The following is an 18,193-nucleotide window of genomic DNA, read 5'->3' as shown; positions in this document are numbered from 1 at the left end:
TATGCCAGTTTTCATGCACACTTAGACATTATGAAAATATAGATGAACATTGCCAATATCTGTAAATTTCACAGACACTTGTAACAATTTTCATTTTGTGTGAAATACTATGGAATGTCTATCTGAATATAGATGCCATTAATATACAGAGGTGTTTTAGTGCTAATTATGCTACATTTTTTTACTCTTGCATCTAGAGCAAGATTGTCTGTCTGTCCAACCATCACTCTTTTGTTTCTTAATGTCTCCTGAACCCTTTGAGATATCATTATCAAACTTTATATGCTTTTATGTCACAACTATGCATTGTGTCCTGTAAAAGTTGTCTTTCTGCAGAGTTTTAAGTTACCCCATTTTATATTACAAATTCTCTCAGTCCTTCCATCAAACTCTTGTCTGGTCAATATCTCCAAAACTATTTGAGATATCTCCATGACACATGCTGTATATTTGTATTATGACAAGAGTAGTTAATTATCCCCATGCATTAGTGGGGTATATTGAATGGAATACCCTCCATCTCTCCATCCATGTCATTCCTTAACTCTATCAAACAATAGGGATTTACCATGGTAAAACATGGGAAGTACTTCTAGTTTTAATTGTTATAACTGCCTATAGCACACCGTTGTTAGCAGGAAGTGCCACGATCATGTTACTGTTGACATGCCCTCTTTACAAAATATGGTATATGTATGTATGTTCAGTTGCCTTCTAGTTATTCATCATTTAAGGCAAAATATCTTCTATACCAAACTGCAGATTGTGAATATGAATGTGTGTATGTATGTATATATAAATAGATATATATAGATCCTAAATTTGCTGTACTTGTAAATTCTTAAATCTGACAGCCTGTTCATATTCTCAGATGATGCACTTGTACAATATCTTGAAAAGTATTCTTTATTATTGGCTCAGAGAGAGAAAAATAGATGAAGAACACATGATTTACTTCAGCATGACATGAGGACAAACATGTGCATGGAGTCAGATTTATGGTACATAAGGACACTATGAGTACAGTCATGGGTTGTCAGGATGATTACTGTCCAATTGAGGGCATCTACCATCAACATCATCATCATAGAGCTTTATGCCCTTGCATCTAAACATAAGGACAAACAAGTGGATGAGTTCTACAACCAGCTTCAAACTTAAAGATCCATGCATGGCACAAGCATTTGAAGCATCAATAAGTAGCAGATTTGCACATCTCACAATTCTGGGTGCAGAAAAAATTTACCTAGACTAGTTGATTACCACCTTCAACATGGCAATAATAGGCTCACCCAGCAAGATCCTTGGCAAGCATATCAGAATAAGGAAGCCCTGGGTCACAGCAGATATCCTTGACTTCTGTTATGTGAGGAGAAAACTACGGAGGAAGCAAGAAGACCATGAAGGAGCAGAAAATACAGGGAGATTAACAACAGGATTAAGAAGAGCTTAAAGAAAGTGAAGGAAAGCTGGATAGAGGACCAATTTAAGGAAGTCAAGAAAAGCCTGAACCAGAATAACAGTAAAAAAGGCATGCTGGTTGGTGAAAAAGATCTGACAACAGAGAAACAGGAGAGATCTACCCTGATCCAGGACAAGGCTCATAAAAGTCATATAGAAGATCAAAGATTCTTAACAGATGGACAGAATACTGTTTAGAGCTTTACAACCAGGAGACTTCTGGAGACCAAGTTGTACTAAACTTTCCACTGACCACAACAGAGGTTGACATTGGTATATAGGGCAGAGCAGATAAAACATACACATCTGACCTGCAGTCATCCTTTTCAGAATGGAATATTCCATTAACCAACTTTAAATATTCTATATATTAGCATGTTTGTCATACTTGGTAAAACATCTGGAATGTAAATTCCACAAACTTTGAACATCAAGCACGGTATTGGAGAATGATTTCTGTTGTATAGAGCAAATGACAGAGTGCATACCATACCAGTGTCTATAGACAGTGGAACACATTCATGTCAAGTTTGTTGACCTCCACCGCGTGAGACAGAAGTACTTTGATGCAAACTCAGTGTATGATGATATATCACTCAAGAAAATCTTGGTCTTTTTTAAGAAATGTGGTTTACATAACTGATTTTGAGTACATGCTTTAACAATTTTACATGTGTTACTTTTATATATTATATTCATTTTACATAGTTTGAACATCTTTACACTTTATTTTTTATTTTGTTATAATTCATGTTTACATTTATTTGGAAGAGTTTATTTATGACAATTTTGTGCAATTTTTCATTTTTACAGTTTCAGAGTTTACCTCTAGTTGGATCTCTATAGCCACTGTTGTGCTTAATTAACATTTAGCTCTCATACATACATGCATACATACATACATACATACATACATACGTATTATTACCAGATAAAGTGTTGAAAATATCAAATTATTATATGTTCATTTTTTTCTCCGTTAACTTTACATTGTTAGAATTGTTCAGTATTTTACGATATTGCACACCTTCATATTGCATTCACGTGTATAAAGGAACTACTTTCTATTGTAAACAAACAATGGACACAGATGTCAGCACTTTTGATTTGTAAACAAAACATGTATACTCGCATAGTAGGCGCTTTATGTTTTGGTTGATGAAATTTGCTACTGAATGAAGTAAAGCAAATGTTTCATGGACTGCCACATACCAGCTGCTTTGGCATATTACGCATTAACTTTTTTTATATGTTTTGGATTTAGGCTAGCTATACAGTAGATGCCAGAAAGGGTCCATACAAATAACATACAAGTGACAAGGCATAAACTGTCTTCTTTAGCTGGTAATAAGAATGGCAAATAAATATATTTACAGTTTTACATCCTGAATTTCCTCAAAATGTACTTCTTTTTGGGTCTGCAAATCCGAATTACATGAGCCATGTCATAGGTTCTCAATCTTGATTACACATTTTGAAATTGTACTGTGATTTCAAATATAAGTGCAATTACATCCTCCTTACTGCACTCAAAATGAAATAAACATTAAATTCCATAGCATCTTTTTGATAATTGCAATTGAAAGACTTCATATTTTCCCTACATTATAATTTCAAACATTCAATGACAGAAACATAAACACATTAGCAGATGTTAACACACTTTTCCCTCACTTCTTCGATCCAGTGTAGTTCATGTGGAATTGTCACATATAAATCCAGTCCATAATCACAAACTTTCTTAGAATCGACAAAAATATCAAAATCTATTCATACTAGATCAAATGGAAAACTTGTTGCAATGCGCATTCATTCACAATATGACTCCAAATTTCAATTTTAAGTAGACAAAAACACCATTTTCTTTCAAAACTTATGTCTAGCCCATGACTAAGTTCAGATTTATCTCGGCACAGTTATGTGCACATTAATAATGTTGTTGTTGTGTAATGATGAATCTGCGCTTGTGTATTTAGTTTGGAATATGGCATACATTTATTTACTTTGTTTCTTGTAGTGTATTTTGTTTAATATAATTAAGCCTTAGGTAGAATAAGAAAATGAGCATATAATAAAAAGGTTACTGCATTTGTATGGGAAAATTTTAACTTGGTTTGTCAGATGGATATACTGCACTCCCAAGGTAGTGCAGTATTCCATCAGAAAAACTTGTTCATATTTTCCCATACAAATGCAGTAACCTATAATTATGGCTCAACATTAAGATCAAGGGTTAATGTTTACAGTTTTACTTTCCCATTAAATCTAAAGTCAGGGAAGATGGTGGAATTAAAATTGATGCACTGATTACTTTGTTTTGCCACAAGAGAGTGTGTGACATTAAAATTTGAATACTTTTATTTCATTTGTAGAAGACGTGATGAGATGAACATTTCAGTTCCTATTTAAGGTCCAGCATGATGGCTCAGAATTTTCCATCACACTATCCGCTCTAGAACTCTAGAGCTACTTTGAATTAAGGGATGAATCTTGGTATATGTTCTTTTTATCATTAGCAGGCTTTTGTGTACCACTCTGAGGGTCCTGTCTTTGAGCTTGATATCAAAGTGGTAATGCTTCCATTACATTTTCCTTTTTACTCTTTAATTTTAAAATCATTATAGATAAAGGGATAAAACATTCAATTACTAGATATCATTGTTAAAAGGTGTGCAGTGCACCACATTGGGGTTCCAGTCTTCAAGGTCAAGATGCCAGTTAATTGGGTTGTAGTCACTTTATCCAGTTTATGACTTAACAGCTGTTTAAAATAGAAACTTTATATACTTTCTTTTTGTCAGTTGAAGATGTGTTGTTGTGAGCGCTGGTGTCACACTACCCAAGGTCCACTTTGTAGAAACCTTACACAGAGTTCCCTCTTCTTGCAAGAGGTGTGGATTGGCAGATTGTATCTTCTTTCAAGGTGTCTGCTTAATTTGGTTCTCATTATCTAGAGGTTGATCACCCTCAATATTATTGCCTGGTTTGAGTAAATATAAATATAAGTGGTGAAACTTATAGGTGGAATAGATAGAGATCTGAACAGATATAAAGAACAAACCAACACGAGCCACCGTACATGTAAACAAACAATTTAATCAGTTACATAAAACAACTGTAAGAATTCATTACATCAGGAATATACTCTGCTTTTAGATATAAAACTGTCACTGAATTACAAAAAAAACATAAATATATTTAAATAAAATAGCTGATCTGTTTTACTGATTTAGTTCATCATAGGATTGAGTGAACAATCGAAGTCAATGCCTTGTATGATTGCATAACCTGTTCTTTCAGTTCACTCCACTTCCACTGTAGCTGTTCCTTCGACTTCCGTCTGTCTTGCCTCTTTCAGTCCTCACTCTGTGCGTAGCACATAGATTCACAGATACCTGGAACTCAGGATAAGTACGTCTCACTGTACTTCTCAGAATAATACATCGCAGAATTAATACATCGCACCATATGTTGCAGGAGCTATTTTCTCCCTTTTAAAAATATAAATAGAGACAACCTAAATTTTCTGTTGTTTATGATAACAGGGGCTTGCATAATCCCCATGTCGTTATCAGATCTTACTATCGGTGCTAAACAGATGCTAAGGCTATCAGTCGGCTCCACATGTCCTATAATGACCCTAGTTAGTTTAATGGTTAATTCATCATGCATTAACATTACACATTAACACCACATGAGGCATAATGGTTCCGAGCCAGCCTCAATTTACACAAGTGAATAAATGAGATGCATTACATGGCTTACTACATCATTTCAGTCAATACACACTTACTCTTAATCATACATGAACTCTTCTAAATTCTTTGAAATCACATGGATTCTCATAATTATATTAACTAATGTAATGCATGAAATTCTTAGAACCTAATTCTTACACAAACAAGATGACAAATTCAAACAATTCATCAAACTTATCTAAAGAAGATTAATATATGACTTCCTATGCATAAACTCAACACATTTATACTTCATAAAGCAAATTGATATACAAATGTAGAAATTAAATTCATGCAAATATAAGTAAATAAATTCAGCAAAGCATTAAATATGGCATCAACAAATTACATGGAATTGTCACAACTACCTTTGCTCTCAGTGTTCCTTGCTTCTATCACCAAATTTGATCATCGGTTTTTCTTTCAACAACAGTCCTCTTGAACAACAGATTTACGAGAGAATTTCTCCCAAATTTCTCTCGGGTTCTTCTTTACACTTGTTTTTCTCTTGCAGAAAAGCTTAGACTTATTAAAATTTTTGATGTGGCTATATTAAAACTAGGAAATTTATTGTGGGAAACATGCACCTTATTTAGCGCAACCAGTCAGGATTAAGTATATTTGCTGCCTTTTCCCAGAGGTGCCAAATCTGGGGTCAATTTGACCTTCTACGTTGTCACTACAGGTTAATGGAAATTCTCAATTTGTGACAGTTTTACCATGAATACAAAGTTTACTGAGTCCCTAATAGTCCATCTGGCTGCTGTACAAACAAATGATTAATTAAGAATAAAATTCTATCCTCGAAAAGACATTACTGATTCTGGCAGTATGGCGATTTGATACACGCCTGTCCCCATAAATCTAATTAATTGTTCTATGGTCTCAACTAATGTGTTCTTCATAGATCACCAGAAATTTGCCACTTCTCAGTTGTTATCAACATTTGGGTTAGTATCCTCAAGGTCAAGGCCACAGGTCAATATTTTAAGATTACTTTTGTTTCTGCTTTATATCATAAAAGCTGTTTAAGGTTCAGGAATAAAATATGATACACTTATGCTTCTCAGTTTGATGGCATGTCATGTAACACTGTCATTGTTTTATTTTCAAAGTCAAGGTCACTGTTAGATCTTTTTACCCCTTTTCTGCACTTCTTCTCTAATGCTGTTTGAGATAGGGCCATGAAACTTAGTTGCTTTCAATGTCTCCGCAATAACATTACACTGAATTAAGGGTCACAGTACAATTTCATTATTGTGAAATTTGTGTCCTCATTAAAAAAGGTGAGGGACAAACTTGACTGAATTTGCTTGTTTTCCTGCCAATGAAAGCATGAAGCAAACTTTCACAGATCGGAATTTCTTATTTTCCCATATATCTCTCCCATGTCAGGACATCACCTAGGTTTAAAGAAACTTATCAAAGTCACTGACACTTCAGGTTTTCTACTTTCAGTTTGAAGATGGACTTAGTCCTAGTTCCTTTGAGGTTGGACTTGAATGCCCTGGTCACATTGGAAGTTAATCTACTTTTTATTAAAATCGAAAAGACACTTTTCCGTGGCAAGATTTGGAGTTACACCACACCTGAAATCAGAAAGAACATCATCAATAACATCAAGGAGGAGCAAGATAGCTCACCACCTAAAATGACTAGTCCAGTCCAATCTGTAAGTACCAGATTTAACAGGCAAGGGAATAAGTTTCATCTGACATTTGCCCTACAACTTATAAAAATATTCTATAGAACTTTGATAACCTTGTTCCTTGAAATTCTCATTTTTTGTTTAAAGTAATTTTGATTGAAAGAAAATCCAGAACTTTTCTGCTGCAGAAGACAGTGATGAATAAAAAAATCTTAGCAATGTGCCATATCTAAGCAAAATACTTGTGAATAATTTGTAGTTAAAAGCAAAATATTTGTACACAATTACTCTTTCTTGTACACACTGGAACTCTCACAGTGTACTTTAAGGGAGCAATGATATTTATTGGACAAATTTTAAAAATGTAAAGGCTCCACATTTTTGTAAAGGCTCAAGATTTATTATCATTTCTTATGTTTTCATACACCCCATTTCTTTTATTTAACACTGTTTTCATATGCATTGTGTATAGATTAAGGCTTAACCCTTTACCTAATAGAGCATAGTTACCAAGTGCAGCATGCTATAAATAGAACACCTCTTACCTATTCTACTCCATACGCAACGGCCTGCCTTTTAACTGGTAAACAATGTAGTGTATGTTACGTTTAACAGCAATTTTAACCATTTTACATTTTTGGTACACATCTATTATGTGTGGTAAAATTTAATAGTAAAGTCCGATTGTTATAGCTGTGTAATTATTTTTCACAGAAGAATTTTTTATGTGCTTTACAATCTTGAGAGAACTCGTTCACTGTCATGTCAGTGAGGTCGCGTGACCAACCATAGCTGCCATTTCTCATACTCTAAATTTCAAGTTTTTCATCTGTGTCTACATCACTAAGTCATCTGAAATTTGATAATTTATAAAAACTAATTGCTGCCTACATCAGTATCACAGCCTTTACCTAAGTTATTGAATCTTTCATAGTTGTGGTTCTAATTGTGAAAACTTCGTAAGTACTGAATGAAATCTGCGACCTCCATCTTGGAGAGTGGAGATTACGACCCAGTTACTTTAAATAGCAGATATCGACCAATGCATAAGCAGTGACCACGTGATCTGACATAATTGTCATTCACATAAATGAATGTAGTATGTAATAGGGGTTTTTCCCCAAAGGTGGCGCTATGAAAACTGGCTTAAAATGGCTGATGTTTACAGCAGGCATCAAAAGGCACATAAATCATTAAGTTGTAAAATGTCAAATGTTGCCTAATAAACCAGAGTCCTATCTCTATCTCTCCACCCCACCCCGCCCCCACAATAAATGCATGCATGCATTGTATTTCTTCCATATTAGAGACATTTTATCTTTTATCTTGTAGTACTTCCTATAGCCATTACGGTATTGAGGTGTCATTAGTTGCTAATATATACACACATAAAATGCATATCTAAACTTCTAAAGCACCAGTATTTCCTGGACATGTCCAGTACACAAGCTGAAATAAGCAGTTAATATGAAAAGTCAGAATTTTGATATACTTGTATGGTACCCAAAATTATTGAAACACCATACTGACCGCTCCGGTGGCCTAGTGGTTAGAGTGTCCGCCTCGAATACGGGAGGTCGTGGGTTCGATCCCCGGCCGAGTCATACCAGAGACTTAAAAAATGGTACTAACAGCTGCCTCGCTTGGCGTTCAGCATTAAGAGGTTAGTGTTAGGACTGGTCGGCCTGGTGTCAGGATAATGTGACTTTGTGAGACATCATGCTAAATGTCTGCGGCATGATGCCCCAGTGCTAGACATCACTATAAACTGCCACATTGCAGACATCATAGTGATATGACTGAAAAATTGTTAAAGCTACGTTAAAAATCAATATCACATAACATCACAAACACCATATTGTCTAAATGCCTTAAACACTATTCATGTGAAAGCCCATCTCCAAATCTAGTGACTTTTTTAAATCTTACAATTATTAATTCTCCCCCCCCCCCCCCCCCCCCCCCGGCTCTTTAATTTGCCAACATTAGGCCTACATCAGTGATTTGTGTTGGTTTCTCAGTCCACAAGACCTAAGGGTAATATATTATATATAGCATAGGCCCTAAATTGGAAATTAAATGATATTTAACTGTAAGGTAAAGTTTGAAATTAATTCCATTGCACTTTTGGTACATGAGGGATTAAATGTGTTAATGTGTCATTCAACGATTTTGTTAGGCCTTCACAGTTCCATTGTCTTATGTTGTTTCTTTTGATTCTAGATTTTTTTTGAAAATCATTGAATATTAAAGAAAATATGATGACCAAAATCTTGCATGGGATAATTATTTATGGTGTCTTTTGTAAAATGCTGAGTTTTTCACATGAAAGATTCAGATTAAATGCAGACCAAATTGCCAAACAAGAAGTATACTTGTCATTTTTTGCAATAAATCAGAAAGTGTAGATTATAAGAACAACAAAATAAGGAAAAAGCAGTTTGGTTCATATTTTCTGATTGTGTTATATGATACTCTGAAACATTGCCAAAAATTGCTTATTTGCATCTGTCTCTTCCTGTATGGTTTTGGAGTCCTAGTTGGCAGAGTGGTCTAAGGCACTTGCCTTTATGGATCACTCACACATCTAACCTCTGTCCAAGTCTCAGCTCATCCAACACTGGTATGTGAGAAAGATTGCCAGTAGCTTCCCACAAGTTGGTAGTTCCTTCCAAGGTCTTCCAGGTTTCTTCCTTCAGCAAATAAGCTGTGTACAACATATAGCCTATCATGTCCTGAAAAATGGCATTAAAGACCACAAAACCAGACTAAAACCTATATGGTTCTCAGGACATCAACAAGCTATTGTTATTTCATCTGGATTTATATTGCAAGCATACTTTGATACATCTTGGATAGAATGTTGTTTATTTTCTCTTTGATGGTTTACCTCGCTTATCATAGGTTTTTCTGTTCCTCTTTACCCACCACTTCACACACATCCCTCCATGAATAAATGTTTTCACATTATCTGTTTCAAAAATGTAAATTCTTTCACTCTCCGGATATGTTAGTGAAACTGTGTTACAATGGACCGGAACACATTTGTAAATAAAATAAATGGGTGTATATAAACATAAGTAATGTCAATCATACCTTTTATATATTTTATGTGTGTTAGTTTTTGTCAAGGCCACATAAGTGGTAAGGAAGACAACAGTTAGTTTTCCAATGCTGGTAACAGTATCAACAGTTATGGTTTTAGTAAATGATTTTCTGCAGTTCTTTGATAATGGGCTGTATATGCAGGCCCTGGTCTTGCTGATGATTGTTAATGCCATTCATCAATACAAAATAAAAACCATATTTAATGTTACCTTCCTAATGATGATACTTGCTTGCAAATGTGTACTTATTAAGAAAGTCTTGTTACCCCAGGATGGACGTGGTAAAAGATCAAGTCCTGGCAGACCACAGTGTGATGTGATGCAGCTGCCTAACAAGGATTACACAAACCCAACATTACAGATCTCTGTAGCTGCAGCTGATGACAAGAGCAGTGTTAAGCTCTTCCTTGATGTGGGAACTGTTCCAGGAGGACATGATTCTTTGCATGATTTTGAGCTAGGAGGACAGTCCACAGTTTTAGAAATGGTAATAACTTCCTCATGTTCCATTTTCAATATGGGATAAATTAAATCAAATTAAACATACATGACTTTATAATTATTGAAGTTAACATATTTGCCACAGCAGGATCATGATCTTTATTTAAACATCCCATATTGTTCTTTCAGTTACTAATGAAAAAGATTTTAAAATTTTTATATCAGTTTAAGGATGCAGAAATTTCAACCCTGTACAAATTTCAAAGAGTTAAAGCCCCTGTTTTGGCTCAGACATTTTAGTGAAATACCATTCTTTATATTATAGCATAACAGAAATATTTATGATATGGTTGAGGGAGTATAATGTAATAGGCTTTAATTGCTGAGCAGCAAAAAATTGGACATCTAGAGACTAAATGGTATACCTAAAACACTGGTAATTTTATTTATTGGGAAGTTTGTGAATGATACAAAGGCATCTAGTTTTTCTTATGAGCTGAAGTAATAGTACATCATAATCAGCTGCTGGAATTTTCAAGCTTGAGAGTCATACTCACTAAAAACAATTGCAAGTATATTTTTTTATAATTGAAAGCACCCAAAATTAAATTTAAATTTGCTTTGCAGGTTCTGCACCCAACAGGTGTGCCATTATACTTCACTGTCTATGCTGAAAACAGTCAGGGTGTGAGATCCAGTGTTTCTTGCAGTGTCTCTACATATGATGTCACTCTCCCAGGTGGTCGGTTCGCTGCAGAATTTACTACCACCAGCAATCCTTCAACTCTCAAGGCCTCGGTTGTGGTGAATGAAGACTCCCCCTTAGAATATGTTCATGTGGGAGTTGGTTATGGTAAAAGCATCTATGGCAACCAGCTGGTGGAATGGACCGAGGTTGACTTGAAGGAAAGGACTTCTGATATAAACACAGGTAATAAAAATAATATAATTCATTGTCTATACAGGTGTAATACAGTTAACACCCACTGAAGAGTCAGATTTTTTTACTTACAAATGGACAAAATTCAGTGTAGAATTTACCACCACCAGCAACCCTTCAACTCTCAAGGCCTCTGTAATGGTTTATGATTATGTTAATCTTATTCCTTTGTATAATAATATGTTTAAGTTTTCTTTGTTGGATAGTCTGCTGTATGCTGCAAATGAATGGATATCCTCTGGATTTTAAGAAAGATGACGTTAATTTAAGACCATCATACCACTCTTTTGCACTCAAAATTAAATATAACATATGATGTAAATTATGTTAAATTCTGCATGTAACATGATTGCTCTCCAGTTATTGTTTTATGTGCAACACATTTTCTGATTAGGCACGTCTTTTGTAGGAAGGCAATAGAACTGTCTTGTTTTCATTGCTTCCTATCATAAGAAAAGTGATTGGAGATTAAACACAAGTGGCTGTCACTCATGTGGGCAAAAGATTACTATTGTATATTTTGAAAAGGAATCAAATATTTTTATCCATTGCCAACTTTTTATATGCTTGTTAAAAGATAGATTATATATTATAATGTTGTCTGTCCATAGAAACACCAGTCTATACTTCCATCCGTCTATTACGCGGGTAACAATAATTATATGCCACTTAGTTTTTTGGGGGTTAAGTAAAAAACTAATTATGTACCAAAAGGTCTGAGGTCATAATTACAGTGACAGAAAGAAGAAAAATTGTTTCTGTTCAATGACAGTTTGGTTCTACATTGTAGATCAGGACTAAAGATTGTAGATGGCTTTCACTTGGAATAAGGTAAAAGCCGATTGATTTGGGGACTGAAATGATTAAAGGGTCACTGTGGCTTAAGAGTATAAAATTGTTCCAGTACAAAAACTTCAATTCTCAATCATATATTTTCAAGAAAGTTTGTGGATGGTTTACACTCTAAGTAAGGATGAATCCTTTTTATTTTTTGTTCTAAATGGTGAAAAGTCAGGCTCACAGTGAATGAAAAATGGTTTTCACATCATCATTTTAGCTCTAAATTTTGTACCATGATGAGAGTGAAGATGCATATTGGAGTCAAAAGTTCAAAGGTCAGGGTTATTGTGACTCAGAACATAAGAAGTTTGTACAGACAACCTTTATTCTAATGTAAATTCCTGTATGTCTGCTAAGAAAATAATGTTTCTTGAACAGTATATTTAGTTTAGAACTGCATACATCAATTGAGACCTGTAAGTTTGTAATCTCCAGAGTCAGTCATGCCCTACTAATGCCTATACAACTGACTTTATACAGAGGTGGGCATACAATGTGCATTTCATTGACTTCTAATTTTTATTGGCTCATCTAGCCATATGGCCATGTGAGCTTCTGATATAGCCCTTTGTGCATAGTCCAGCATCCATCAACATTTGCTATTTTCTTGAAAGCCACCAGACCAGTTTTAACCAAATTGGTGGAGAACATCCTAGGATAAAGGCCTTTCAGATTTTAACTCTTTTGATCACAGACCAGAAGATATATTACTGGATGTTTTTATATCCATAATCATTAAGTCCTTTAGCAGAAGATTGTTATATTTATGCCTCCTAAACTACTTAGAGGATTATCATGAAACTTGATAAGAACATTTATCCCATGGTCTAGTTGGTCCTGAATGAAAGTGGTGCTGATCAGATGTCTAATCTGGCTGCCACAATAGCCATCTTAAAAATCATTGCTGCTCTTCCTAAATGGATGGTCACATCAAAATGGGTTTTTAATTAAAACACTTCTTGTGATGAATAGTTGGTCATATAAGAAAATTGTGCTGATCTTAAATTTGATATGGCTGTCATAGCAGCCATCTTGAAAGTCTTGTTTTTGCTTCTCCTGAACAGAAAGTCAGATTAATATGGTGTCATCACCTGAAGAATTTTTATTATATCTCATTGGCCCTGTATGAAAGTGGTGCCAATCACATGTCCAGTCTTGGCAGCCTGGAAAATCCTTTTGTTAAAGCATCTGCCTCACATGCAGGAGGTCACAAGTTCTAACCCTGGCTGAGTGAGACCAAAGACATATAAAGATGGTACTTACAGCTGCCTCACATTAAGAGGTTAGTGTTAGGACTGGCTGGCCTAGATGTCAGGATTATGTGACTGGGTTGGACATCATGCTACATGTCTGTGGCATGATGCCCCAGTGCTAGACATCACTATAAACTGTAACACGGCAGACATTGTAGTGATGTGACTGAAATTTATTTAAAGCTTCATTAAAAATCCAGATCACACACAAACTTTATGTCACTAATTCCTATCCTCTTTAGCTGATGTTCATATCAACATGGAGATTTCACTAAAAGATTTATTATAGACCAGAAGAACTTATGAGATGGTCTTTTGTTTATCATCCTTTTTCTATTGTCTTTTGTCTGTCCATCCATTTGCACAAGTTTGTTGCTGCTACTCATTCCGAACTACTTTGAGGATTGCCATGCAAATGTATGCATAACTTCATCCCATGGTCTTGTTGGTCTGCAATGAACATGGTGCCACTTGGTCATCCAATATGCTCACCACAATGGCTATCTTGAAAATCTTTATATCACTACTCCTTGTGAATGAATGGCAATATCAACATGGGGTTTTCATAAAAAGACTTTTTATGATGTCTAGTTGGTCCTAAATGAAAATAGTAACAATCTGAAATCCAATATGGCCACTGCAATGGCCATCTTGTCTTTCTATTAGCATCAGTTTGTTATGCATACAAGTGACACAACCAGGTCTCCAACCAGAGATTTACACATTTTGATCAGTAGATTTGCTTGTAATCCAGTAGATTTTTTATTAGAATAAATTTTACATTATTCAGGGGATTGAAAACAAATGGATATATTTTGCACCACAAAATGTATTCTCTTCAAACAATAATAAATCAACAACTTTTGAACAGAAAGTGTGATTTAGATTCTGATATTGCAGTAATAACTAATTGCTATGAGTCAGTATATTGTGAATTAATGAAAAAGAAAGAATTGTTTTCTTATAGTTCATTGCAAAGATTTTGTAAAATAAATTCCAATAGCTTTTTTAGTTTCCTTTACAAGACACTGCCTGGAGACCACTGATGACATCCACTATGATTATTAACCTTCACACTTATCAGGCTCTCAATAGTTCTCTGATCCAGATCTCCCCCTGAATTACTTTGTATTTTGCGAAAGAATGGAGAATGTCCTCAATTTCTTAGCATTAAAAAGTTGTGATGACAGGAAAATTATGCTCGGCCTGCAAAGAACTTCTAGCTTCAGTTTCCTGTTGCTGGGTTTGTAAGGATAATACTGCTCTCCATTACTCCAACAAGTTATGTTCACTCCATGGAGACAGTTCCTGTCTTAGATTTAAGATGGATTCTGGAGTTTTATCCTCAATGACTTCTTTCTCTTCATGGCTCAGATCCAAAAATCTGTTGGCATTTTTCACCACTGTAAATTTAATAAAAAAATAAAGAATTATATTGGCTTTAAATAAAGAATTAAAAACACATGATGTATTTATGCTTTAATGAAATATTTTACCAACTTTAAACATATATACTGCAATATACTGTTAACTAATATATTTTAGGGATTAAACTTAATTTATATGCATACCTTTGAAACACACAATGCAAACTCGGGACCTTTGATGCTCACTTGCAGACACTTAGAACTCTGTTATCCATGCACTGTTGAACTTGCAATATTTCCTGGCTGGTGGTTTCTTAGCATTGGAAGAAAGCACACTTTTTGTTTTCTTGCCATGAAATGAACAAAAGCCTCAAGAGCTGTCCTAAAAATACTGTGAACAATACAATAACAATTAAACATGACCTAAAATCTATTTACTTATTTATATTCAGTCTCTCCATCTTATCTCCCTTTCCAGCAGTGGTTGGCTGATTTTCATTAAAAACTTAGAAGATATTATGACCACCTTTTACTCCTTTATTACTTACAACACCTCAAAAGACATCTGGTATTTGGCCTTAAACTCTTCCTATTCCAACAAATTAATATTAATCATTTACCAGTATGTGTACATATGTCAGGTGTTCTTGAACAATTGATCTGCCATGCATCATCACACTGGTTCATTGAGTTTGTGGAACATTTCCAGTCCCCATGAGAATGGTTCTGGCTGGTTTTCTATTGTATTGATAGAACACATAAAAATACTGCATTTGGAATGTTCATTTTTTTATATAAAAATTTTGTCATTTTCTAAAGTGGTAGATTTCAGCTATTCAATGTTTTGAGCATTAGACATCCTTTATAACAGTAATTTTAGCCTACTACTGATAGAATAACATATATGGTTATGGCTACCCATCCTAAACTACTTGAATGTTTACCACAAAACTTGATGCATGCATTCATCCTTTGGTCTAGTTGGTCCTAAATGAAACTGATACCACTCAGACATCCAGTATGGCTACCACAATGGCCATATTGAAAATCTTGTTGCATATCTGACCGAACAAAAAGTCATACATGGCATATTCATCAGAAGACTTCCTATGTCATCTAGTTGGTAGAAATGGTACCAATCTGATATAAAAAAAGGCCACTGTGGTATCCATCTTGAAAATCTTTTTATCATTGCTTCTCCAAAATGGAAAGTCATATCAGCATGGGGTTTCCATTAGAAGACTTCATTTGATGCCTTGCTGGTCCTAATTGAAAATGGTGTAGGTGGCATTGGCAATTAATTAAAAATCTTGCTATCCCAGAAGAATATTATCAAACTGGTTTCAGCATGTTGCAGTTAAAAGTATGATATGGTCTTCTCTTGCATTGCTGGAAACTCTTTTCAGTCAGTACACTGTCAGTCTCTATGAAGGACTCTTGAAAATAGTTGCCATCCAAGCCATTTTTGAGATATTGTACTTGCCCTGAACCCACATGACTTTTTACTTCTATGGGCGCCCCAAGTGGCTGAGTGGTCTAAAGCACTCTCTGTTATGGATCACTGCCATCTCACCTCTGTCTGCGTGGGTTCGAGTCTTGGATTCGGTCAATGTGGGTATGTGAGAAAGTTTGCCAGTAGCTTCTCGTGGGTCAGTGGCTCTTCCCAGGGTTTTCGCGGGTTCTTCCTCCACCATTAATACTGGTGCCATGCATAACGTATCGTATGCTGAAAAATGGTGTTAAACTCCACAACAACAACAACAACTTCTATGGGGGTGGGGCCTAGCTTATTTTCCTAGCTGACAATTGGTATTTCACTATCTACATATCTACATTAAAGAAACTATCCCATGCCACCTGACCTATGCATGCCTTGTGTCTAGACCAGTAGTGTGACAGAATTTAGAAACAGACCGAACTTTTGTACATGTTTTTATTATTTAAAAGAGATAATCCCATGAAAGGAATGAAAGCATTGAGGATGAACAAAAGGAAAATGGTGTTCAAAAGTACTCATGTTTGTGCTTGAAAAACACTATTGATCCTGATATCCATATATGTTTACAAGATGGTTTTTTTTTGTTTCTGCCTTTTGGAGCATACAGTATATTTATACAATTATGTTGATGGTAGGAGTATGATGAAAGCTAAAGGCACAAAAGGACCTACAGTTGCAGTTCTTTAACAAGGCTTAGAAATCTAGCATCTTTGCTTGCTAAGGTTCTGTTATGTTAGCCTATCTACGTCTTGGCAGATATATCCAGTATTTCAGTGCTTAGCACTAGCAACATCTATTGGATTTCACGAGTTGACTCCCTTAGTATGTAATGCCAGCTAATAAATTGGGTGTAACAGTTGTACATCAGCTGAAAATGGTGAAGGCAATTGACTTCAAAAGGATAATTTATAAGTTTACTATTGAAAGTCTGACTACACACCAGAAAGAAGCCATCACAAATATATTTGAGGGAAATGATATATTTGTGCAAACATGGACTGGCAGTGGAGAATCACTTATGTATGAGGCCATTCCAGGTGTGTGCTCCCCTTGTCTCAATAATGGAGGAACAGTGTTCACTTCATTGGCTCCCATTTATATAGATAAAAGAGCACATGGGCCATATTTGACAAACCTAGTCTTTGTCTTGTCTTCACCAGATGAAACACATATATCATGTTTTCCATTGCATCTCAAGCCTTTGTGACATTTTTTTTTAAAAGTGCTTTATAGGTCACATTACAGGGAGGGTACTTTATCATAGTTTGTAAGTGTAACATAGTGTTCAGTGGAAACCAGCTTTATTTTAATTATTCATTGAATATTCTTCTTGTTTTTAGGTGATGATCCCCTGAACCTGCAGACTCTGGAACATTTTACTGGATTAAAGAAAGGGAAACTGGTTGGCCCCATATATGATACTCTAATGAAGATCCCTACATCTGCAGACTGTGCCAGAAAGTGCCTGGATCTCTCTGAGCTGCTATGTCTCAGTTTCAACTTTGACTATGGTACCACTGGACAGTGCGAACTTATGCAAGCCATAGAGGGACATGACCATAAGCTGGCAGAAGTAAATTGTATTCACTTTGTTAGCTGTCTTTCTTCTAAGTGCATATATGTATCTCAGTCCATCAAAGTCACTCTTGTTCCTTTGTTATAAGTAAATATTTACTACTGTGGTGAAACTTAAAAATGTAACTGTATGTCTTTTTGTCTGTTTCCTTTTAGTTCTACAAGAGAGCTACTCAGAATGATCATTTTTGGCAAATTAAACAGCACTAGTAAATTTGACATGGAATAATCTTAACTTTATGTTTAGCTCACCCAGTCATAAGGTGAAGTGAGCTAAGAATATGGCCTGAATCCATTGTATTGATACATCATCAATCAACATTTGC

The 18,193-nt window shown here is 35.2% G+C and overlaps 1 protein-coding gene across 1 annotated transcript in view; it reads left to right on the top strand.

Moving 5' to 3' along the window:
* Window positions 1–18,193, top strand: part of LOC149805047 (uncharacterized) — a 357,351-nt gene that overhangs the window by 122,281 nt on the left and 216,877 nt on the right. The window contains exons 34-37 of the mRNA XM_089946893.1: window positions 6,657–6,870; window positions 10,225–10,440; window positions 11,022–11,325; window positions 17,633–17,865. Of these exons, the coding sequence (XP_089803019.1) occupies window positions 6,657–6,870; window positions 10,225–10,440; window positions 11,022–11,325; window positions 17,633–17,865 (967 nt within the window). The remainder of the gene's footprint in view (window positions 1–6,656; window positions 6,871–10,224; window positions 10,441–11,021; window positions 11,326–17,632; window positions 17,866–18,193) is intronic.

The sequence above is a fragment of the Sinohyriopsis cumingii genome, chromosome 2, assembly GCF_028554795.1.
Source record: "Sinohyriopsis cumingii isolate HCF-2022 chromosome 2, ASM2855479v2, whole genome shotgun sequence".
NCBI classification, from domain to species: domain Eukaryota; kingdom Metazoa; phylum Mollusca; class Bivalvia; order Unionida; family Unionidae; genus Sinohyriopsis; species Sinohyriopsis cumingii.
Note: the sequence above shows the minus strand (reverse complement) of the source record. Positions and strands in the feature narration are given on the sequence as shown.